Source organism: Pteronotus mesoamericanus, unplaced genomic scaffold (assembly GCF_021234165.1).
Source record: "Pteronotus mesoamericanus isolate MK-2021 breed Mesoamerican mustached bat unplaced genomic scaffold, CSHL_Meso_final scaffold_54, whole genome shotgun sequence".
NCBI lineage: Eukaryota > Metazoa > Chordata > Mammalia > Chiroptera > Mormoopidae > Pteronotus > Pteronotus mesoamericanus.
The window spans coordinates 26,389,423-26,411,349 of NW_026555321.1; the positions used below are offsets into that span (position 1 = coordinate 26,389,423).

The 21,927-nt window shown below is 46.5% G+C and overlaps 1 protein-coding gene across 1 annotated transcript in view; it reads left to right on the forward strand.

Moving 5' to 3' along the window:
* Window positions 1–1,833: 1,833 nt before the first annotated feature.
* Window positions 1,834–21,927, forward strand: part of CLSTN2 (calsyntenin 2) — a 564,551-nt gene continuing 544,457 nt past the window's right edge. Inside the window, exon 1 of the mRNA XM_054595487.1 lies at window positions 1,834–1,954. Coding sequence (XP_054451462.1) covers window positions 1,834–1,954 — 121 coding nt within the window. The remainder of the gene's footprint in view (window positions 1,955–21,927) is intronic.

Consider the following 21,927-nt stretch of genomic DNA (forward strand, 5'->3'; position numbering starts at 1 on the left):
CATGCCATCCTATCTGAATGCTGACTAAAAGGTAAGTCTAAAAAGGTAAGATCCTGGCATTGGCCTGGGGTATTTATTAGCTCTGACCTTGGGCAAGGAAGTTACCTGACTTCTCTGAGCTTCCATTTCCTCATGTGGGCAATGAAAATAATAGGACAGATGTTGGTGGCGTTGGCTAAAGGAGACCTGCAGGTGAAGTGCCTTGCCTGTGTCTGCAAACTCCTCCCCACCAAGCACTTCTTGATACTGGGAAGTGCAGAAGTTTGGCCTTCACAATAGGGGGGCTCCAGGTGAGCTGCCAGCATGGTACTGAGAGGCTGGGCAGCATGAGGCCTGTTAATGGGTTTTATGGCTCTGTTGAGTACCTCAAACTACAGCTATTTATTATAGAATGCTGTTTAGACACGGTTGCAATATACATATTTTAAAAATTGATTTGTATAAGCTCATATCTAGCAAATAAAGAATATGCAGGCCCATAACACTTACAAAGCATTGCAATTGCTGTTTACCGCCCTCTCTTGCTTCTCAGGTAGTAACAAAGGCTTTGAGGAGACAACAGACAACCCGCCTTGGTCTTTGGATCTCCGAAGTCTAATCTGGCAGAGTAATGCAACCTATGTAGGTACTCAGTAAATGGGTTAAATCAATGAATAAATAAATAGTCTTCTTGTTTCTTTATTTCTATATCTTATTTCCTTATTTATTCCTTATAAGCCCTGAACTGTGTAAAATATTGGCTCCACATTTATGCAAATATAGTCAAGGATTTATCCTGAATCTTTAGTTAATGTTTATTGAGCACCATTATGAACCTGGGAGTGGGGCGGGGGGGAGCTGTCAAGACGTGCTTTATCCTGCCATCTGGGATCTGACATTAATCAATGACAGGAGGTGTTTGTTACGAGGCGTGAAGTTCAGGTGGCCTGGTCTTAAGATGCGTGAGTGACAACATAAAGGTGGTAACTTCTGGCCTGGGCACCATACTGCAGGGAAGTTATGCGTGGTCTCCACTGCGCCTTCTGCAGGCCCAGCACCCCAAGTTTGCCTTTTCTGACCTGGTCGGTCAGCGTCTGAGAGCTACGGCTACCGCTGTCTCTCCAGGATGCCGCGGAGTCCCGCCATTGCCCTCCCGGTCGGCGGGGATTTGCCCTGCCCGACAACTCCAGAGCAGCACTCGCGCTTTTCAGCTCTTGCGTGTGCCTGGCGCCCTCCCCAGATCAGACGGCAGACAGCGTCCGGAAACCCGGCCAAGGGCAGGACCCGCAGCGACGCCCGCCCGCCCCTCCGCTCGGTGGTCAGCTCCAAGGGCGTGGCAGGACTGGGTCCCCAGCGCCCCGCAGACGAAGCTCGGGCCCCAAGTGATCACTTTCTGAGGGAGCCCGCCATCCCCTGAGGCAGTTATTTGGCTAGCTGGAGCTGAGGCGGGGGCTGAAGGGCTTCCCGAAGCCGCCCACCAGGGCCTCCGGGAGCTGAGTCCCGACTGCAGCTCGAAGAGGGCGGAGGAAAGTTGGGGTCGGGGCCGCGGCGCCGGGAGCGCGGAAGCCTGGGCCACTGTCCGCGTCTCATGAATATGCAGGAGCCACCTCCCTCCCTCCGTGACGTCACGGGCCGTCCCGGGGTGAGCGCCGGAGCCGCTCCGGGTCCGAGCCAGTGAGCGCGGCTGCTGCCGGCGAGCGAACGGCGCGGCGGCGGTACCGGAGGCCGAGCGCGGCGGCGCCGAAGCGCACGCAGCGGGCAAGGCTGGGCTGTCCGCGGCCGGGCGGGTACCAGGAGGCGCAGCCGGCGCGGGTAGCAGGCGGCAGAGACCGCTCGTTGGCGGCGGCGGCGAGGATGCTGACTGGGAGGCTGTGCTGGGTGCCGCTCCTGCTGGCGCTGGGCGTGGGGAGCGACAGTGGCGGCGGCGGCGGCGGCGGAGGGGGCAGCCGGCGGCGCCGCCTCCTCGCGGGCAAAGGTGGGTGATGGGGAAGTTTCCTTCACTTTGAGGAGGGAGACGGGGCAGGTTTGAGGGTGCCAGCGGCGAAGACCCGGGCTCACGATAGGTTTGCTCACCCTCATTTGCTGCAGCTTCCCGGGCCTCGTTGCGGTCTGGATTCCCGAAGTGAGCGCCCTGTGCCGGGGACTGAGAGAGGTTCCACCTGCAGACGCCGGCCCAACTTCTGGACGGGGTCCAGAGAATGAGGAGAAGCGAGTTTTGGGGAGTCCGGACAACTTCGGGGGCTGTCTGTGCTGGGGTGGGGGCGTAGTGGACGAGCCTGGGGCGCCGGCTCGGAATGGCTGAAGCAGGGCGCTGGCGCGGGGAGGAGAGGCAGTTGTGCTCCCGCCGGAGGGAGGGATCAGCGGCGGTGCCTTTAAAGGAGGTAGCGGAGCTACTCTCCCAGCTCAGGGTTGGGGTGGAAACTTGTAGGCCCCAGGGGAACCCCCCAACCCTGGCTCGCTTCAGGCTCCCCCAGGGCGTTTGTGGCTCCCCAGGGAACGTGCGCCCTCCGGGTGAGCTGCGGAGTCTTGTAGAAGTGCGGCAGGTGACGCCCCCCACTGCCGCTCCGACTTCGCCGCGGCTCGGAAGGGCAGGCGCTGAGCCTGGCGCCCCTCCCCCGGCCACCCTGGTGAGTAGGAGATCTTGACCTCTCCTCCCCTCCGGCCCCGAAAAAGCAAGAGCCCTGAGAAAGCCTGGCGCTGTCCGGAGACTAGGCTGGCGAGCGGCGGAGTTTGACAGTTGCCTGGGAGAGCCGGGAGAGGGGCTGGGGTGGGGGGCGCCTCGAGGGCGGGTCTGAAACCGAAGATTCGTGCTTGCGGGACCTTTCGGGAGAGGCAAGGGTGGAGCAGAGGCGGGTGTAGGTGGTGGTGGGCGCCAGGGACACAGTAGAGATCAGGGCTGGAGCGCCCAGCTTAGCGATAACTTGTTGATTCTCTGAGCTGTTGACAAGGAGGGCGTGCGTTTGGTTTGAGGGCTGTGGCCAAATCTGCCAGGTAAGATAGTCACTGGAATCGTGTCTGACCATCACCAGAGAATGAAGGGGTTTGCATCTGTAGGTAAAGAGGCTCCCTCTTAGAGACAACCTCACTTGCAAGGGGACTTTGAACTATAGCTTACCAGCCAGGGAGAAAATTGTACCAGGTTTAATTACTCTTTGGGGGATGACAAGAGTGAGAGGCAGACTATTAACCTCTGTGTCACCTGGGCTTGGGAATGCCTCTTTTGCAACGTGAGAATGATACATCTGAGAATGGGAGAGTTTCTGTTTATCTTGTAATCTTTTAATTTTTTGTGACATGGTTTTGAAACTTTTATAAGCATGCATGCTATATCTTTTCATCCAATTTCCCCATCCTCCTATACTGGAGAGGCCATTTCTTTTTTGGGGGAAGACAAAGAAAAGCTCATTATGAAGATGAGTTGCTGATAAGGGGTTATTCTGATAGACTGTTGTTTTGGTGAAAACAAATGAAAACCAATCAACTTTCAAACCTCTTCCCCAATATAGACACTCGGTTGAAAAGGCCAATGGCATATTTTTGATTTTTTCATCACTTTGTAGTAGAGCAAATGGTGTATTTATAAGCAGATGTCTACAAACAGGGGAGGTCACAGCAAATGAAGAAAGAGGCAACACTTGAGTGGGAAGAAGACCTGGTGTGCACATGCATTGCTGAGTTCTCAGGTCAGAATGGAAAGTTTTGTAGAGGTAAGAAAGATTAAAAAGGAAAAAAATCCAGGCTCTCGGTGGTTCACATTTATGTGAATAATTATGTTCATTTTAACCAACACTTTTTATGTCTTAACTTGGAATATATATATATATAAAATATATTCCACTTGGAATTATATATAATATATATTCATTTAGAGACGAAAACAAGCCATTTGTCTTCCCAGTGTAAAAAGTTGATTAGCTCCGCAGAGTGAAAGTTGCCGTCGGAATACTCGGTTCTTCCTTCTTTACCCTTCCAACCACTAGGGGGCTGCAAAGAGCACTTTTAGCAGCATTTTTTTAAAAAACAGATAAATGTGTAGTATTTGATCAAAACAGAAACGTTTATTATGACACTTTAGTTGGTGTTTATAGGGCTGACTTTCCTTATTACAATGGGCTTGAATTTTAAATTTCCAAATCTCACATAATGTCTGAAGACTATTTGAGATAATAAAGGTAAGGTTCATGTATAATGCATCCTGCCGCTGACTTTGTCATTGCTTAGGTTTATATCATTATTATTCCCATCACTGAAAAAGAGAAGTCAGGAGGGCTTGTGAGGAATATAGAACAAAAAATAGCTTTATTCTTCTATACAATTCTGTATTCATGTGTAGAAGAAAATTGTGAGTGTGACATCAAGCTACCTGGTAGAGTTGAATGCACCCTCTGGACAACTGCCTGGAAGCACACCCTCCCAGCTTTGGGCTCATGTAAGATGTCATGTGTGTGGTGCACAGCTTGTGCTGCCTTTGTGTTCCTTGCTTCTTTCTGCAGGGAGCTGAGTAGTTAATCCCAGTGACTGTTTAGGGTTTTCACAGAATTACTGCACTTTGAGTGGGAACATATTTCTGATTTTGGAAATAATACAGTTGCCAGGCAGTTATTATAACCCCTTCCCTCCACTCTCCCATACATTGGCTATTTAAAAAGGACAAACAATTCTTTAAAAGGTCAATTTCCATGCACATGTTTTATCAACAAAACTGGGAAGGTATTTTGGACCCAAAAAGTCTCTGGAGCAGCAAAAGACATGTCTTATACCAGGGAAAGAAGGCAATGCAATCTAGACAAACATCTTAAGGTTTGTGCTGGATTTAGTGATGCATCAGTGATGTCAGGTTTCAAGCACCTGGTGCACAGTTCTCAACACCCACGTATAGGTCATTCAGAACAGTACCTGAGCGTAGACCATCCGTCATTGCAGTGCTCTCCTCTGTGCTCGGGCTCAGTGTTCTGGAGGATTCGTAGCACATATCAGAAGACTACCCTCCCTGTCCATCTCACCCCTCCCTTCTTGTGAGAGCTTTGATCTAGTTGGAGAGACAAGATTTTTATCTGGAAATTTTAAGAGAATGACAGAAGACAGAATTTTTCTGAAGAATAGTACTATGTGGTGGGGACACACAAGAGAGAGGGAGGTAGGACAAGGGCATGCAAAGGCAGCATCTGGTAATAGGGAGGGGAAAAGACAGAGTAGAATTATAGCAGTGGTAGTATAATTGTAGTAATTGCAGTTTATGGAACCCCTCCTTAGTATGTTACAGGCACTATGCTAATCCTTTTACCTGGGCTGACTCTAATTTTTACAACCCATGCAGGCTGGTAGCCCATTTCACAGATGAAAAACTAAGTCTGAGACAGGATAAATGACTCACTAAGACCACCAGTAGAGGGCATGGCTCTGGGATGAGAATAAGAAGGGTCACCTGCCCATTGACCCCTGACTATTATCAGATAATTCTCCCCTTTGGTTTTAAAAGCAGATCTAGCAACACAGGGAAGCCGAGCTGATTGTATATCTGAGTTCCCCATGAGCCCTGTGGTCCTGCCCGTAGCAGTAGAAGTATCCAGGGATGTTGTTCACAACCTGCTGGTGAGGTGAGGGAAGTGGGCCTTGCTTTCATCAATGGAAACCAATGCTTCTGCTTTGAGCAGCAGCTTCATCCTCCATCCCACAGATTCAGAACTCATCCTTGCATTTCCAATGGCACACTGAAGAATTTCCTGTAGGGGCAAAGGTGATGTGGAATTTATGGTGAATTGTTCTAAATTATCTCTGGGCAAGTAGCATGTGTGTTCTATGGGTATGGCAGTTATTTCTCACACACAGCCAAAAGCCCTCAGCAGTTCATCAGAGGATGTAGTCTGACCTGCTGTCATCCTGAATCACCTGTGCTTCCTGGACCAGGATGTACTCATTCCTGCCCTAGAGCCTCTGGCCTGTGTCTTTCTCAGCCTAATTTCTAGTGTTACTCAAGACATGACCAAGCTTAGACATAGTCTCCTCCTAGAAACCTTTGCAGGCTGCTCCCCCAGGCTGGTCACCCCCAGAAGGCTATGGCTCTCCTCCTGGCATGCCTTTGCACCTTGTCTGGCTCCAGCACTGTTCCTTGAGGCCCGATGACTGGAATCTGGATCCTGACTCTCCCTGCATTTTCAGGGCCAACCTGCTGCTTGGCCTCTCCATGCAAGCTGAGCAGTTAGGGGGGATTACTATGCTGCTGTTTTTGACATAGACATTTTGGACATTTTCTCCTCTCCTATATGAAGTAAAATTTGGGCTTAATAGCCAGAGAAATCTAGGTTCCAATCCTGGCCCTGCTGCTTCCTAGCTAGATAATCTTGGGCAAATTAGTTGACCCCTTTGAGCCTGTTTCCTAATCTAAACAATGGGGATACAAAGATCTTGCAAAATGATTGACAGAATTGTGCTTAGAAATTACTTAGCCAAGTTCATGGCATGTAAACAGCACTAAATACAAATGATTATAAATATTGATTGCTTAAATACTGGGCTCTAGTGTCTGAGATTTGGTGAGAATCCCCCTTTCTGACCTCTTTGCAATTGAGTAGCTTTGTTCATATTTTTTCTCAGCTCAAACTCTGTTCTATCTTTTTTTTTTTTTGTATGTGTGTCTTTCTCTGTATCTCTTTGTGTGCATGTATATGGGTGTGTAATTATATATGAATATAAGTACACATTCATATACACATTTGGCTTGAATTGAAGCCCTTTTACTAGTCTCTGTACACCTTTGAGGCCAGAGCCAATTCTCAAAAGCCACTGCATTTAATGCAGGACGAGTTCAGAGTAAGGATTCAGCAGTGTGCCATATATAAATAAATATGCATATCTCCATGTGCCAGCAGTGGCGGTGTGGGGTTCTAGTCTCTGGAGGAAGAGCTTCTGTAGTGTGATTTGGGTTTGTAAGGAGAGGCCCACTGACCAGTTATCATTCCTCCTATACCTGTTGTCCCAGGAAGCAGGGAAGTTTTTTTTTTTTTTAAAGGCAGTCTTTGTTATGATTCATGTTTACATGGAAGGGAGTAACCGATGCTATGAAAATGAAATGACAGCTTGAAACATTATTATTTTTATTATGTGTTATCTATCTCACCACTAATTGGACCCTATGGAAGTGGTTCCATTGGAATGGTAGGTTTGAGAATGGACAATGAGAGGACTGGACTGGGGGAAGAGTACTGAGCGGAAGACATTGTCACTGAGTAGACAGAGGTTCTCTGTCTTCATCAGCTGGGGCTGCTGTAACAAAAATACCATAGACTGGGTGGCTTATAGACAACAGGAGTTTATTTCTATTATTCTGAGGGCTGGAAGTCCAGGTGGCAGCATGATCAGATTCTGGTAAGAACTCTCTTCTGGGTTGCAGACCGTTGACTTCCCATTGTCTTCTCATATGTGGGATGCAGAGAAAGGAAGCAGGCTCTCTCGTGCTCCTGTAAGGGCACTTATCCCATTCAAGAGAGCTTTATCCTCATGACCTCATATAATCCTAATTATCTCCTAAAGGCCTTGCCTCCTAATACCATCAATTTGAGGGTAGGGTTTCAACATATGACTTTGGGGGACACTAAAATTCATCCATAACAGTCATGCTATGAACTTTGGGGGAGCAATAGGCAGAAGGCAGGAGACAGTGCTGTTCAGAGGCGGTGGCCTGGGTGAGAGTTGGGCTAATCGAAACACGCACTGGGCTCTGTTCCTTAGCCTTATCAGCCAATAGCTTCTTCTCAGTCTCCTCTTATCTTCTGTGAGGAGAGCAAAAAGATAAAGCAAGTTCCAGATATCAAAGAACTGACACTCTGTCTAGGGCAAACATTGCACATGACACAAACTGTTGGAGAACTTGAAAACTATGGTAAAAGGGTAGACTGTGCATTACAGCTACTCAATCAGGTGTATGCTCTTGATTATCCCCACGTTACAGGTGAGGAAACAGAGGCCAGGAAGGTTAAGCCGCTTACCCAGCTCACCCAACTAGTAAAACAGAGATGGGGTTTCAGAACCTACCCTCTTCATTCTGTCAATGATTCTCAACCCAGGATGCACAGTGGAACCACTTAGAAAGAGTTTTAAAGTAACACTGATGCCTGAAACCCACCCTCTGAGATACTGGTGTAATTGCTCTAGGCTAGGACCTGGGATTTCCTTTAAAGCTCTCAGGTGCTCCTGATGCCCAGCCAAGGTTGAGAAGTGCTGCCCTTGACTGCTAACACTTCCCCAGGAAATGCTCTATCCTTTGCATGTTGCAAGGCTGTTCCCAGGTGAGGGTCTTGTTCCTCTATATTTCACCACCTCTAGCTTCTCCCATCATGGTGCTTACAGCCTTCCTGTCTCCCCAGCCAGACCATGAGCCCCTTGAGGGGGAAGCATCCTGGTCACCTCTGTGCGGTCAGTTCCCAGCGCTATCCAGGGTTCGTAGTGAACGCTGAGTGTTGAAGAAGTGACTGGATGCAGTGAGCTACCACCCACACCGGCTGTCTGTGAGTCCCTCAGGACTCTGCACATGCAGAGCTCTCCTGGTAAGGGCTGCTTTCCTCCTTTGGTCACCGCAGGAACTACTCCTCAGGCCTCCACCTTTAGTTATCAGACTGTCCTTCCAAACCAGTACAGCATTCACTTTGTAAAGGTTGGAAACCCTCAGTTCTGCAGATGAGTCAGGAGAACATGAACTATACCAAACCATGTGAGGGTGTCAGGTCCAGCAGATGCCATTGGACTTCTCACTGAGAAAGGCTATAAATGCCACTCTCCTTGCTTCTAAAAATGCTGGATTGGCTGAAATTTGACATACAGTTTGCCAATTAAAAAAAATCATTTTTGTGACTTCTTTCATTTTCTTGATGCCTGTTGTGTTCTACAGTTAAACAAATCTGCAGCCTTGAAACAAGTCTGACAAAAGAGAATCACTATGGAGAATAAGTAAAGGCATGGTCTCCAAGTCATATCACCTGATCAGTGTGAAGCGTGGGGCAGATCACTCAGCCCTCTGGGATCTGCTTTTTCATGTGCAGAAAGGATAAAACAGTACCTCCCTTCTCTTCCCAAGAAAGTTCTGAGTATCCACGTGGAAGTGGCTCTGAGTGCCCTTTGAGAGGATCAAGTACCTAAGAAAATAAGGTGATCAAATAAAAGAAATTTGTGTTTAGACTTTGGGACTCAAGCTCCCCAGCTCTACATCTTTTTTTCTTTGTACTGCCTTAGCAATTTAGTTAATTGTGTTTTCAGGAGAAGTTTGAATTTAGCGTTAATCCCCCTCCCAGTTCTGTGATGCACAGCCTGCATATGCCACGCAGCTGGTGGTCACCATGGTTACATAACGAATGCAGGAGCTGCAGGCCTGTAGATTTTCAGGGAAGAACCACTCAAAACTGTTAATATTATGTCAAGTGCATGTGTCATTTTCCAATTTGCATGGATAACTGCATTGCAGCAAATTAATTAAAACAGATATGTGAATCTAATGCATGTCTCCCAGTAATTAATGAAATATAACCATTATATGGGTATTTGATTTATTTTTTAATTTATAAAATGCTAAACTCTCTTATAAAGTTAGATATAGTAATAGGAGAAGCTGACCCATATATATAGCAGTAGGAAAAATAATCACATTTCTATGAATTAATCACTCTCTAAAAGGATATAGTTCATTAACACCATGAACTGAAAGTGTTAGATGTAAATTAGATTAACCTTTTTAGTGACACTTCCATTTATATTGCATATTCTCTTCAAACTCAAAGCACTTTACATATATTAATTCAATTAACCCTCCATAGACCCTTGCTAAGTAAGTACATATATCAAAGTTGGAAGGGAAGGAGAAATGAAACCCTTCAAAAATATTGGAGACCTGGTTTTTGGATATATTATTTATGATTTCCTCTGCAGCAGCCCAGTTTATCCTGGACTACATAGCTTGAGAACATGAGCAGGTATTCAGGCTGTCTCTCTAGTGCTGCCAAGAAATACTTAGCATGTCACTCTGTACCTGAAGCCACAGGTGCTTCTGCCTGAGGCTCAGGCCAAATGCGCTAAGGAAACTTCTGCTGTACTTCATAATACATACATACCCCAGCAACTATAAGTTTGGCTGGGGACAGGGTGTCTTCAAGTAGGTGTGCATAATGAGACCTCAGTGCCCCACTCTGGTGTCTGGAGGGTTATCTTCCCTGGGGCCAGCTGCTGCTCCTCCTTTAACCTTCTTCCCTTGACGCCGTGGACACTGAGAACACTGTGAACAAGATCTTGGGATGCTAATGAGAAAAGAACAAAGAGCTACAGGGAGATGGAAATGGGTCCTCACCTCTTCCTCGGGGGTCTCTCTTCAGGCCTGCCTGAGCAGGGTGCAGAGGCTGTTGTCCTGTTACTGGCTGCCATGGAGAGTCGGGGCCTGAGAGAGGAAGGATTCTCTGTCTACCTAAAGGTCTGTTTCTTTGGAAAGTTTCCTGAGCTGGGTCTTCTGCTGTAGTTTGTCACCAGGGATGCCCCATCTCCTCTGGCAGCCATGCTTATTTGCAAGACTCAGTATCTTTGGCCCAGTCCTCCTGGAGATAGGCACTTGAGGGAGTGAAAGGGGATTGGGGCAGGGGCAGGGCTTGTATTATTAACTTATGAAAACTCAGGGGAGGAGACTGTAAGCATTTGCTTAGCTCCATTGAATGTGTTTGGTGGTTGGAGGTTCTGAATGTTAATTTTTCCAACTCTTTATACTCCTTCAAGTTCTGAAACCCACAAGTGCTCTCCTATGGGCAGAATTTCTCTATATTCCACAAACCAGGTCCCTTGAGATGCATTGTGTCTCAGATAACAGCCTGCTCTGCAACTAGTGGTTTTAAACCTATCAAGGGAAGTGTTAACCCAAAAGAATGAATAACTAATGGTTAGACATGAAATAGAGTGTAGAACAGTTTTGGAGTGTGAGGGAGTCTTCTCTTTGTCTCTAGAGTTAGAAAATCACTTACTCTGATCCTCTAAGCAAACATGCAAGGATAGTTTAAGCCCACACACGCAGTCCTAGAATCTCAGTTCATTATGCTCTGCCAGCACTTCTTGGCATGCATCTCTTTGCTGCAAATTGCCCCATCTTCTCCCATCCAGACCCTGTCTGGGAAGGATTAAGAATCAGGACATAGAGCCAAGGACTTTTTAAAAGAGAAGCCATCACTCAAGAAAGTCACAGAAGTGCTGGGGAATGAAAATTTTGAGTTTGTAGTTCATGGTATTTTAAGAGCCTCCCTCTCCTTTCCTTTCCTCTTTCTTTCTTTCTTTCTTTCTTTCTTTCTTTCTTTCTTTCTTTCTTTCTTTCTTTCTTTTGGAGGAGGTGTTGTTTTTGTTTGTGGGAGGGTAGATGTTCATTTGGGGCAAGAAAGGAGGCTAACAATAATCAAAGTTAAAATAATCTCAAATTCAAGACACGGATTTTATCTTCCTAACTTTCCTTTTGTTGTCATTTTTTCCCCAAAGGGAAACTAATTATTTCATCTTTATTGCACCATCATCAAAAATATCAAGTCAGTTGTATCTTGCTTATTAATTTTAAAATTGTATTTAAGACTTTTTAGTGATTTATTGTTCTTTTAATTAGATATCATGAATAAAGCATTTTTATTGTACTAGCATCATTTTTCTCTTTGAACAAGCCTCTCCTCTAACCTAATCTTCCAGTAGTTAAATTCCAGCTTTTCTACTGAAGAAACACAAGTCGGAGACCAGCCAACAATCTTTGTGTGAAGCTGTAGCTTTTCCTGGAGTTTTGCTTTCAGACATGTCCCACCACTGCTTTGTCACAGAGCCCAAGGGGAAGGGTGGAGTGCAGGAAAGCGCTGACAGAATTGTTGCATCAACCTCCAGCACCCCTCTTGTCCCGCCATTTCTTTATCCTTTGACATTTGTTCCTGCCCCTCCCCCTCAGGCGCTCTCTCTTCAAGACTTTGGTGGCACTAAGGACTGCTTTTGGAGGTAGAGTTTGGCTGCGCCCCGAAGCCATTCTTTAAAACACTACCAATAATGATGAGAATCATTATAATTGTAGTCTTATAATTTGTTTCCTCAGTCCAGTGGAAAATATGAATAAAACCATCTTTAGAAAACTTTGCTCCTTCTATTGATCAGAACGAGTCACCTGATTCACATAATGGGCTCCTATATAGGAAATCTGGAGCTGCCATGGCCCGTGTCCCCAGCCTACAAGACTTGGTGCCCTAAAGCTCTGCTGACACCATCTTATCAGAGAGGTACACTCTCTTGTAAACTAAGGTAATGGGAAACAATGCATGATCTCATTTGGTGACATTTCATTTAGAAAGTGGGGTTAAGCAGTTGCACATTGATGGCATTTTAGGCTGTGTGGCTGGCTGTTTGGAGCATGTAGAGCACGTGAAAAAGATGAGTCTCTGTTACGGTGCTCATATCTTATTAGACTGATATCAGCAACTGTGCCCAAATTGTGCCGACCCTCCAAGGATAAGTCTACTAGATATAACTTCTGTCATGTAAAATTGGCAGTGGCTGCCACAGACCCCTAGGAAACTGGGCCCCTGACCATGCTGACTACCAGAACTGGTGGGTCTTGATTGCCTTCAGCCTTGGGTCTTGGCATGAGGCAACCTGGTGCTTGGTGTGGAGAGCTTCTGTGGCTGTGGGTAAAGGTGTGTACTTTTGACATTCTTTCCCTCTAGAACCAAGGCAGCCTCAATTTCTGGGGACTTTAAGCCCTGCCAATTCCTAGCCCACCTATCTGAGCACCTAAGTAGGCATCTCAGGAGGCAAAGGAGGGCATTGCTCTCTGTACACTGGGGCACAGGTATGCAGACTGTCCTCAGACCCAGCCATAGAAACATCACCTGGGTATAGGTGCACAGCCTGGTTTCTCCTCATTTAACCACGAAGACTCACCTGTTCTCCAGTTTTACTGTGTCTTCTTAAAGGCAGGGCAAGGTTTCTCCGCAGTGCCTACCAGTTCACACCTGATGCAGCAGTCTGTAGGACACTGATCCGTCTTCATCATTGCTCTGAGTGTGCTCTTCAGTGTATTGGGATGATCCTGTCTCTTGTCCTTGCTTCCTGTGGCTATACCCCTGCCTCTTGTCCTCTACTTCGTCCGGATCAGGATCGGGGATAAGAGGGTGGGAACCAGGGTCTCACTGCTCAGGGAAGCTTGATGATTGGGAGTCTCCTTGCCTGACTGTACTTCTATATCCTACCAGCTTGTGGACTGACTCCTCTTCAATCCAGCTATATGCAGCCTTTGGTTGCTCTTCCAAATACACATGCAGTCAGTTACCCCCTGCTCAGAATTCCTCTGTGTCGCTTCATCACTTTGAGGATAAAGTCCACAATCTTTGGTTTATCTTAAAGGTCCATGGTTGGTGCCTGCCTTTGCCTGGGCTAGGAGGTGAGCTTGTGTGAGCAGAGCCCAGCACACCGCACCCATCACCCAGCACACCGCACCTCCTACCCGCCACGGTGTCACTCACCAGATTGTGTCCTCGTTGTCTACCTGCTTGCCCTTCGCTAAACTGTGCTTCTTAAGGTCCGGCTCTGTAAGGTGGATGAGTGATGGTTGGAGCTCCCTGGGACCCAGCTCTTTGCCTCATAGGGAATGTGGGGCTGGGATGGAGTTTTCCTTGATCCATTTTCTCCTTTTCCCTCCAGGTCCCCAGTGCCTGTCTTCCCAGTGCCAGTACATCAGAGTAGGGCTGGTAGAGCAGGTGGCTTAGGTTAGGAAAGGTCAGCATGGCAAGGCTGGGCACTGATGGTCACTGACATGAACATTCAAGGATGGGGGGGATGGAACCAGGCTGGGGGCAGGTGACCTGGTGGGTACTAGATGGGTTGGGGCTTTGAATCTTCTCGGCTGATGATTCTGAGGGCCATTTCCAGAGTGTTTCTCCCTCTGGGATAATTAATGTAAATTAGTCCTGACATAGCTTAGTCCTGAGCACCCTCTTTAGCCTGTAGCACTGAATACCACATGTTTGGGAGAACTTCTGTTACCGCTCTGATGAGAATTTGGTCATAACCATCAGCTGCTCTGGGTCTAACCCTCTCCCCAGCACACTCTCTCTTGTTACTCTGCAGATACTCCTTGTTCCTGTCAGCATTCTCTTAAACTCCAGATTGTAGGAGTTATAAAGCATGCTTCATTTTCCAAGCAGGCCATTAAAAGCTATTTGCAGTTTATGATATCAGATGCATGTTATGTAGAGGCAAGGCTGAGCTTTTTAATAGGAAAAGCTTTGTCATCAATTACATTGGGATGGTCACATGTGATGAGGCCCAAGGGATTCTGCCTGCATAGCTTGAGAGCTGGCAATCAGGAAGATGCGTTAATTTCTGGCTGCTGAGGTTTCCAGGCTGTGCATGTAGTTTAGAAAAACAAAACAAAACAAAACAAAACATTGAGCAAATGGTCTCTCCAAAGTTAAAACATTTACTTATGGATCTAAGGATATACTGGTTCAGTTTTAAGCATTGAAGCTTTGACATTACACACAGGGGAACACCTTCCTATCCAAAGCAAAATCTAGAACTGAGGCTGGTGGTCAGAAGGGAAGCTCCTGGAATGCTCCCTGAGATGCTCCCTGGGGCCGTGGCTGTGGCTCGCAGCCCTGACTTTGACCCTGAAGCCCCTTTCTCCTAGGAGTGGGATTTCACTGTGGATGATGCTGCCACTCCCTCCATGGGCTGGCACAGTGGCTTGGACAGGACAGAGACGGCCCTTTCCCTTCCCATCACTCTGGCTCAGAAGGAACACTTTTTTCCTTGGATATAAAGGCTAGAGCTGGGACCCAACAGGGTTTTACTAAAACAGGGTGCATAACAGGGCAATAAATAGAAAGGATCATGAATCTAGCAGAAACAATGGCCCCTTTTTACAACATATATTTTGTAGTTCCCCCATTATTATCCTGAAATGAAATTTACCGATACTATTACTTGCTTGTATACATATTTTAACAAATCAATGTAATGCCTTAACTGAAATATAAAGGAACTAAAAGGAAAATAATGTATAATCCAGTAATATGACATGCTTATACCCAACTGTACTAGAGGAAGTAGTAAATTAGATTGCTTGCTGTGAATTCCAAAGCTACAAATGCAAATGTATCCAGGTGTGTTGCATTGGTAATTTGAATATCTTGAGCTACATTGGGGTGATGTGATGTTTAGAAATGGTGAAATACTTTTGGTGAAGATCCAAACAAGACAAAGTATACTTTGGTGTCAGTTCACAGGATGATTGTATTCCTGGAAAACTCATGGTTCATTAAAGTGACACAAAGAATATTTAGTGGACCCAGTCACCCATGGATTAAGAACTGTGGACCTCAGATGCTGTGCTGGGGGACTGTCAGGCCTAGAGTTCCCCAGATACCAGTATACTCCTTCATTCACTCACTCACTCACTCACTCACTCACTCACTCACCAGTTCCTGGTTCTAAGAGGCACCAAAGACAGACCCCCATATGTGCTTGCAGACTAAAATTGCCTTAAGGGGTAGACAACTTTTGGAATTATAATCTCTCTGGGAACCTTTTGAGGGAAAAGGGGAAAATGCCACTCACTGTGTACAGCTAAAAAGGGTGGTTGTATGTCACAAGAATAAGGTCTTGTCAGGTGAGGTGTGTTGGGAGACCACACTGAGCCTGTAAATCATATGCTGGAACATCATTTACCAGTGGAAGAGAGGGCTGATATTTTGCCCAGTTAAATGTGGAGACATTGGCTGGTCTTTCCCCTTTCCACAGGCAGACCAGGAGGGAGGAGGGGAGGGACAGAGAGCAGAACACACCCGCCCCTCTGTCAAGAGACTGGAATATCTTGCCTTTGCAGGGGAGGGCAGAGAGTAGAAGGTCTTCGGATCAGGTAGGAGGTTGAAGTTTAAAAACAAACTGGATTGAGTCTTAATAACAGGAAAGGAATGAGAAGCTGTGGGATTGAGCTGGAGTATCCTTAAGGCAGTTGCCACCCAGTGGTTAAGAGGAGCTTGACATAGCAAGGAAGGGGGCAAAAATAACATCATTTCATGTTTATAACCTGATGGGATGGATTAAACGTCAACTGGCTAGAGTGTTTATTATAGTCAATACTGATATTTCAGAGATAAAACACTGTTCTCTTGGATGTTAAATTCTTAGTGTTCTCATTGATAATTTAGAGAGACTAGGGTTTTTATGTTGTTTTGTTTTTTATCCCTTGGTGTCTGTTATGTTTTCCTCCTTCCTTTCTTCCTTCACATGAGCTTGCAGTATTGCTGGAAGAGAGGCTGAATTGCTAGAAAGAGTTTCAGTAACTTTGAGATGAAAATGCACTTTAATATTTTGCTTTAATGGGGAATGGTATATCCCCTTAATAAGTAGTTCAGTGACATTTGGCAGTTCTGTAATATTTGACTTGGAGTTGAGTTTATAAAAATTTCAGTCCAACAGTAACTTCAGGGCACTAAGGGATGTATGTATTTCTGAAATGAGAAGACCGGGTTGACATTCTGATTCTAAAATCAACATCATCTATGATGCGTCACCCAATTTTCAATTATAATGGATGATGGGCTGTGAATTTAAAATAAGCTTCCCTGCAAATCCCTGCACAGACCCAGCTTGTGTGGGATAAAGAGAGGAGCCTGGATGGGAGGGGATTATTCTCACGCCAACTCTTCCAGCTCAGCCTGCTAAGAGGCTTCCTTCTCTGAGACTGCTTTGGTTTCTCTGCCCACCCCCCAACCCAGCCCGTGTGGCCCATTGGCCCCTTGGGGATTTTTTAGAAAGTGGAATCTTTTCTGACTTCATCAGGGATCTACATCCTGATTTACCTGAAATGGTTGACTTTAGGAAAGGTAAAATCATGTCAGTGAAAGCCTGAAGTTGTATGAAATACCTCAGACAGCCAGACAAAAGTATTTCTAACAGAAAATTTGGGGAGTAAAACAGATGTGTACCACATGGTGTCCTGTTATCTCTTTGGCATTTCAGGATAAGTTCAGATTTTCTCTATCTGTTTTCTATTGCAGCATTATCTCAATCTCCAAGTAAATGCCTTCAGTTGATTGTATCAAGTTCTCCATAAGGCACTCTGAGGCGGCAACTATGGTCAAGGGGTTATGCTCAGGCAGACTAGGGTGCACTGTTTTTGTGGACTACTGTTTTGTTGTTGCTGCTGTTGTTTTGATTTTTTGCTAGAAGGCTCAGGAGCAGACATCCTTGTATCAGAGGGCAATCACAACAAAACCAGGTTTGTCGTGGCTTCCTCCTCTACCCAGAGCCAGCCCAGGATGGGAAGGGCTAGCCCTGTTCCCCACCCCATTCAGCTGGGCATGGAGCAGCTAGGAGGTGCAACCTGCTACCAGTGGCTTAGACTTAGAGCTCTCCTTCCCAGAGGGATCCATGAACTCCAGGCTGGACCTTATAGCAGGCCTTGACCCTGTCTTCAGTATGCGTTGTCATTTGACTCAATAAGATGCAGGTTGAATAAAGACTAGACAGTAGCCACAGTGTTTAAGGAGGATGATCGTGTGCTCTTAGAGGATATTATTGGTGTTCTGCCCACATGTCCTCTGCTTCTGATATTTTCATGCATTAAGGCCCAACTTCCAGCACGAGCAGCCCTTTGCTTGTGGGTTCTCTGTGACCACTAGATCTCTTTCTGCCCACTGTGTGGTAAGTCTGAAGTCCCAGGGAATTAATACCACCAGGAAAGGTGCCCAACCATTGACTGACAGGGGTTGTTAGATCAATCAATACCCCTCCCGATCTACCTCCTCTTCCCTTAGGTGGGAGAATATCTGTGGCCTTTCACACAGATACCCCAGAGGTCCCCAGGGGGTCTTTGCTTTGCTTACCCACAGGGGTGACTTGTTTCTACCCTTTGTTTCTGAGTCACTTCTTTACTCCCTGTTGGTCTTCCCTGAGATCGACTCCTAGGAAAACTACCTGCACTCAAATCCTCTTTCTGAGGGAATCCAACTTGGGAGAGGGTTGAACAGGAGGTTTTTTGTTTGTTTTGTTTTGTTTTTAATCCTCACCTGAGGACAAACTTATTGATTTTAAAGAGAGGGGAAGAGAGGGAGAGAAACATCCATTCAAGAGAGAAACATTGATCAGCGTTGCCTCTCATACATACCCCGCCCAGCCAGTGACCGAACCTGCAACGTAGGTATGTGCCCTGACAAGGAACTAAACCCGCAACCTTTCTGTTTACAGGATGCCAATCCAACAAACTGAGCCACACTGGCCAGGGCAAGAGAAGGTATTTTATAAAGTTTCTGCTGTGCTCTCTCTGGACTCCTCTTCTGCCCTTCTCTCTGTAGTAAATATTTCAAGATATGAATGCTGGCATTTCTTTGCATAGTCAGTCAGACATGCTTGGCAGCTGTAAGGAGACATTTGGAGGACCCTGCTTACCCGCGACAGGCATCTCCTTTCACTGAACCTTGAGTACTCATGGGCAGCACTTGTGCTCTTGCCTTCGCACCCATCTGGGGTCAGGAGGCTTTTGTGCAATAAACAAACACATGGCAGTGTTCTGCAGCTGGGGTGGGAAGTGGGGGGTGGCTTTTACCCCCCGCCCCTGGGATAGGGCAGGCACTTATCCTCCTGAGGTGAAATGAGTTGAATTAGGCTGAGCGCCTGCAGCACACATCATCCATGCATCAGGGGGAACACTTGGTGCCTCTGATTGCAGCCAGATTTCTCCAGTGTCTATTTTCAGTATTTTCCCAGAGCACCTATAAGTGAATTTGCAAAGCAGTTACCTCTGTCTGCAGTGCTTCCTTCTCTGATGTGGAGCAGCCAGCAGAACTAAAAATCTATCTCTGCACTCACCTCAGCTTGCCCATGGGTCTGAATTACCGTGGTCATACAGTTATTTCAGGTAAGGCACTGAAAAATCCAATTGATACAAATTCTACCCTTTCTCTGAGAGACTTAATGCACTGAGCCATTGTCAGCTGAGCAGTTTGATATGAATTAGTCCATCAGCTTAGCTTTAGTCACACAGTCCTGCTCAAGTGGATGAGATTTAGTATTTTTAATTTTTGACAGCCAGATGACTTTATTTCAGAGGTGAGTGTTATCAGCATATAGAATAAGGTAAAGAGGCCATTTCAGACACTGAGTACAACATCTGATTTATTTAAAATGTTCTCTTAATTCCGAGTGGCTGCCTGATGTGTGGTGAATGAATCCTGATTTGATGTATGGATTCTGATGCCACTTAGAAGCTATGGGATCCTGGAAAAATTGCACCACTTCTCTGAGAGTCAGATATCTCATCCCTAAGATGAGTATATTAAATCCTAGCTCAGACGCTGTTGTAAAGATAAAATAAGCCCAAGGACTTAAAAAAAAAATTGGCATACAAAAGGCCAGTGTTCTGGTTATCTACTGCTGTCCAGCAAATCACTCCATAATTTAGTGATGTAATACAGCAGCTATTTTATTATGTTCATGGATCCTGTGGCTCAGGAATTTAGACAGGCGGAGGGGGATAGCTTGAATCTGCTCCAATATGTTGTGGCCTCGAATGACTGGGGGTTGATTGAGATCATCACGTGGTATCTTCACTTGCATGTCTGGTACTTGGGTTGCTATGACTTAAGGACCGGGCTCAGCGGGGCCCCTGACCAGAGCCCTGCACATGGCCTTCACATGTGGTTCAGCTTCCTCTCTGCGTGAAGCCCTTAGGACAATCGTGCTTTTTACCTGGTGGCTCAGGGGTCCAGTGCATGAAGTGGAAGCTTCAAGGTCTCTCAGGACCCAGCTGGATCCCTCTCCTAAGTCATCTAGAAGCAGGCCCTCTTTACGGCAGGTGTTTTTCTCACTGGATGACGACTTGCATTTTCTCCTTGATTCTATTTGTCCCTGACCTTGACCTTAGTCTGTCCATGGCTCAATAGAGAAAGGAGGGGGGATGCCCATTTCCTGGGCAGTAAGTCTGGAGCACCCTATGAAGGGGGCTGCATGCACAGTGGGAACTCTGAAGGGAAGATGGGTCTTTGTTGGAGGTTAGAGCCAAGGCCAGAGGGAAGGGAGGGTGACAAGGTGGTTTGAGGATAGTTACCCTCATTCTCAAGACCTTCCACACATCAGTTCAGGTCATCCTCACAGGGACTCCATGAGGTGGGCCTCTTCACTTCCCCGTTTTATGGTTGAAGAAGCTGAGTGTCTCAGAGCTTAGTAAGTCTGTAGGTAGTGACAGTGGGACTTGAAGCCAGATCTGACTTCGGCGCCTGTGCTCTTAATATTGATGTAGTATGCGGCCTCTCACTGAGAGGCACATTGTCATATTTTGTTCTCTATTTAGTATACATTAATCATTTTCCCTGACTACATTCTGTACTCCTCTTGTATTCCTCTCCTATGCACATGGGAGTCCCTCAGAAACAGTGCTGGCACGTGGCAGAGAGGCCACCACCCTCTTTCAGGGGCCCAGCATGGAGATTGTTAGCCACACCTGGGCCAGGTGGGCCCCAGTGGATGGAGAGCATGGAAGGTATTGTTGTTCATATCATAGTCTCCAAAGGATATTTCGTTCTAGTTTATTCCGAAGTATTGGTTTTGCAATTGAAACACAGAAGGTCTACTAAAAGGATATCCCATTAGGAAAGGGCTCTCTTTTTTTTCTGTTTTCAAGTTAAACACAATAATCATGAAGCAGACAGAAAGAAAACCCTCCAAAGAATATTGTGAATGGCTCTGACAGGGTAAAGCTGTTGGATAAGTGGAATTTACATGACAAAAACCTGAGCACAAAGCTAATTGTCATGCACCGATAATAGGATTCTCTGAAAAAGCTAAAAATCTTAATTAAAAAAAAAAACAAACATTAATTTCTTTTTGCTGATAAGAGTCCTTTTGCCTTAGGAACTATTCAGGCTAGAATATTGCTGCCCCCAAACTTAACTTGATCAAGGGTGGGTCTGCTTCATCTTTGACTCCTCCCCCCCACCTCCTCTTCCTGGTTTGGCAGGTTGCACAGAGCATAGAATGCTTTGGCCGATGCTGTCCACGGGCAAGATAATTCTCTGCCCTCACAAAGATCTACGTTTTGATGGGGAAACTAACAATCTAACAGATTAAAATATTAAATAATGATTCTGGACAGGAGGGCAGCATAGACATTGAATGAGGCTGGAGAGTCAGGGCTCGTAGAGGTGATGAGGGGAGGTGATGCCGACTCTGAACTGGAGGCCTTCGGGCCACCCAGCTCTCCAGCCTCATGTCCTCTGGGACTGTGCCGGCCCCATCTGATGCTCAGAGCTCAGGGGAAGGCCCCCATGTCCCACCCACCAGCAATACCACGTTCTGTCCTGCAGGACCTGGGATGCCCTGGTGTCCTCCCTACCTGAAGCCTCTATCCCATATCTTCACCAGTGATAGAGATCAAATTTCCTCATCTGGGACTTTTCTCCGAAGCTTTACTTTTCTCTTCCCACAGCTGTGTCTGACTCTAACCTGCACACACCTCAATTAGAGTTCATGCAGTCCTTCCTTTTTTTTTTTTTTTTTTAATTTGAAAAACTGGATTTGCCTATCAGATAATAAGGTCTGTGTAGGGGCAGAGTTCATGTCACAATTTATCTCTGTTTCTAAGCACCACGTATTAAACTGTTGACTGGACAAAGGAATGAGTGAATGTTGATTCAGTGAGATACTTTGGAGTGTGTGGGACTCTGAGGGTCTCAGATAGGGCACATGATGTAGGGAAAAGGCCCAAAGTCAGCAGAGAGCTTGTGCTGTGTCAGGCACAAGCTGGCCCCAGCTGGTTTGTCATGGGTTTCCATCCGAAGGCCTGGGGAGAATGTGGACCCCCTTTCTATTGCTGGGTCCCATTGCCCTGAGCTAGGGAGGCTGGGCTAGGGCAGGAAATGTTCTCAGGCACCGACAGTCTCAGAAACTCCCTGGGAGCCCTTGTGTCAA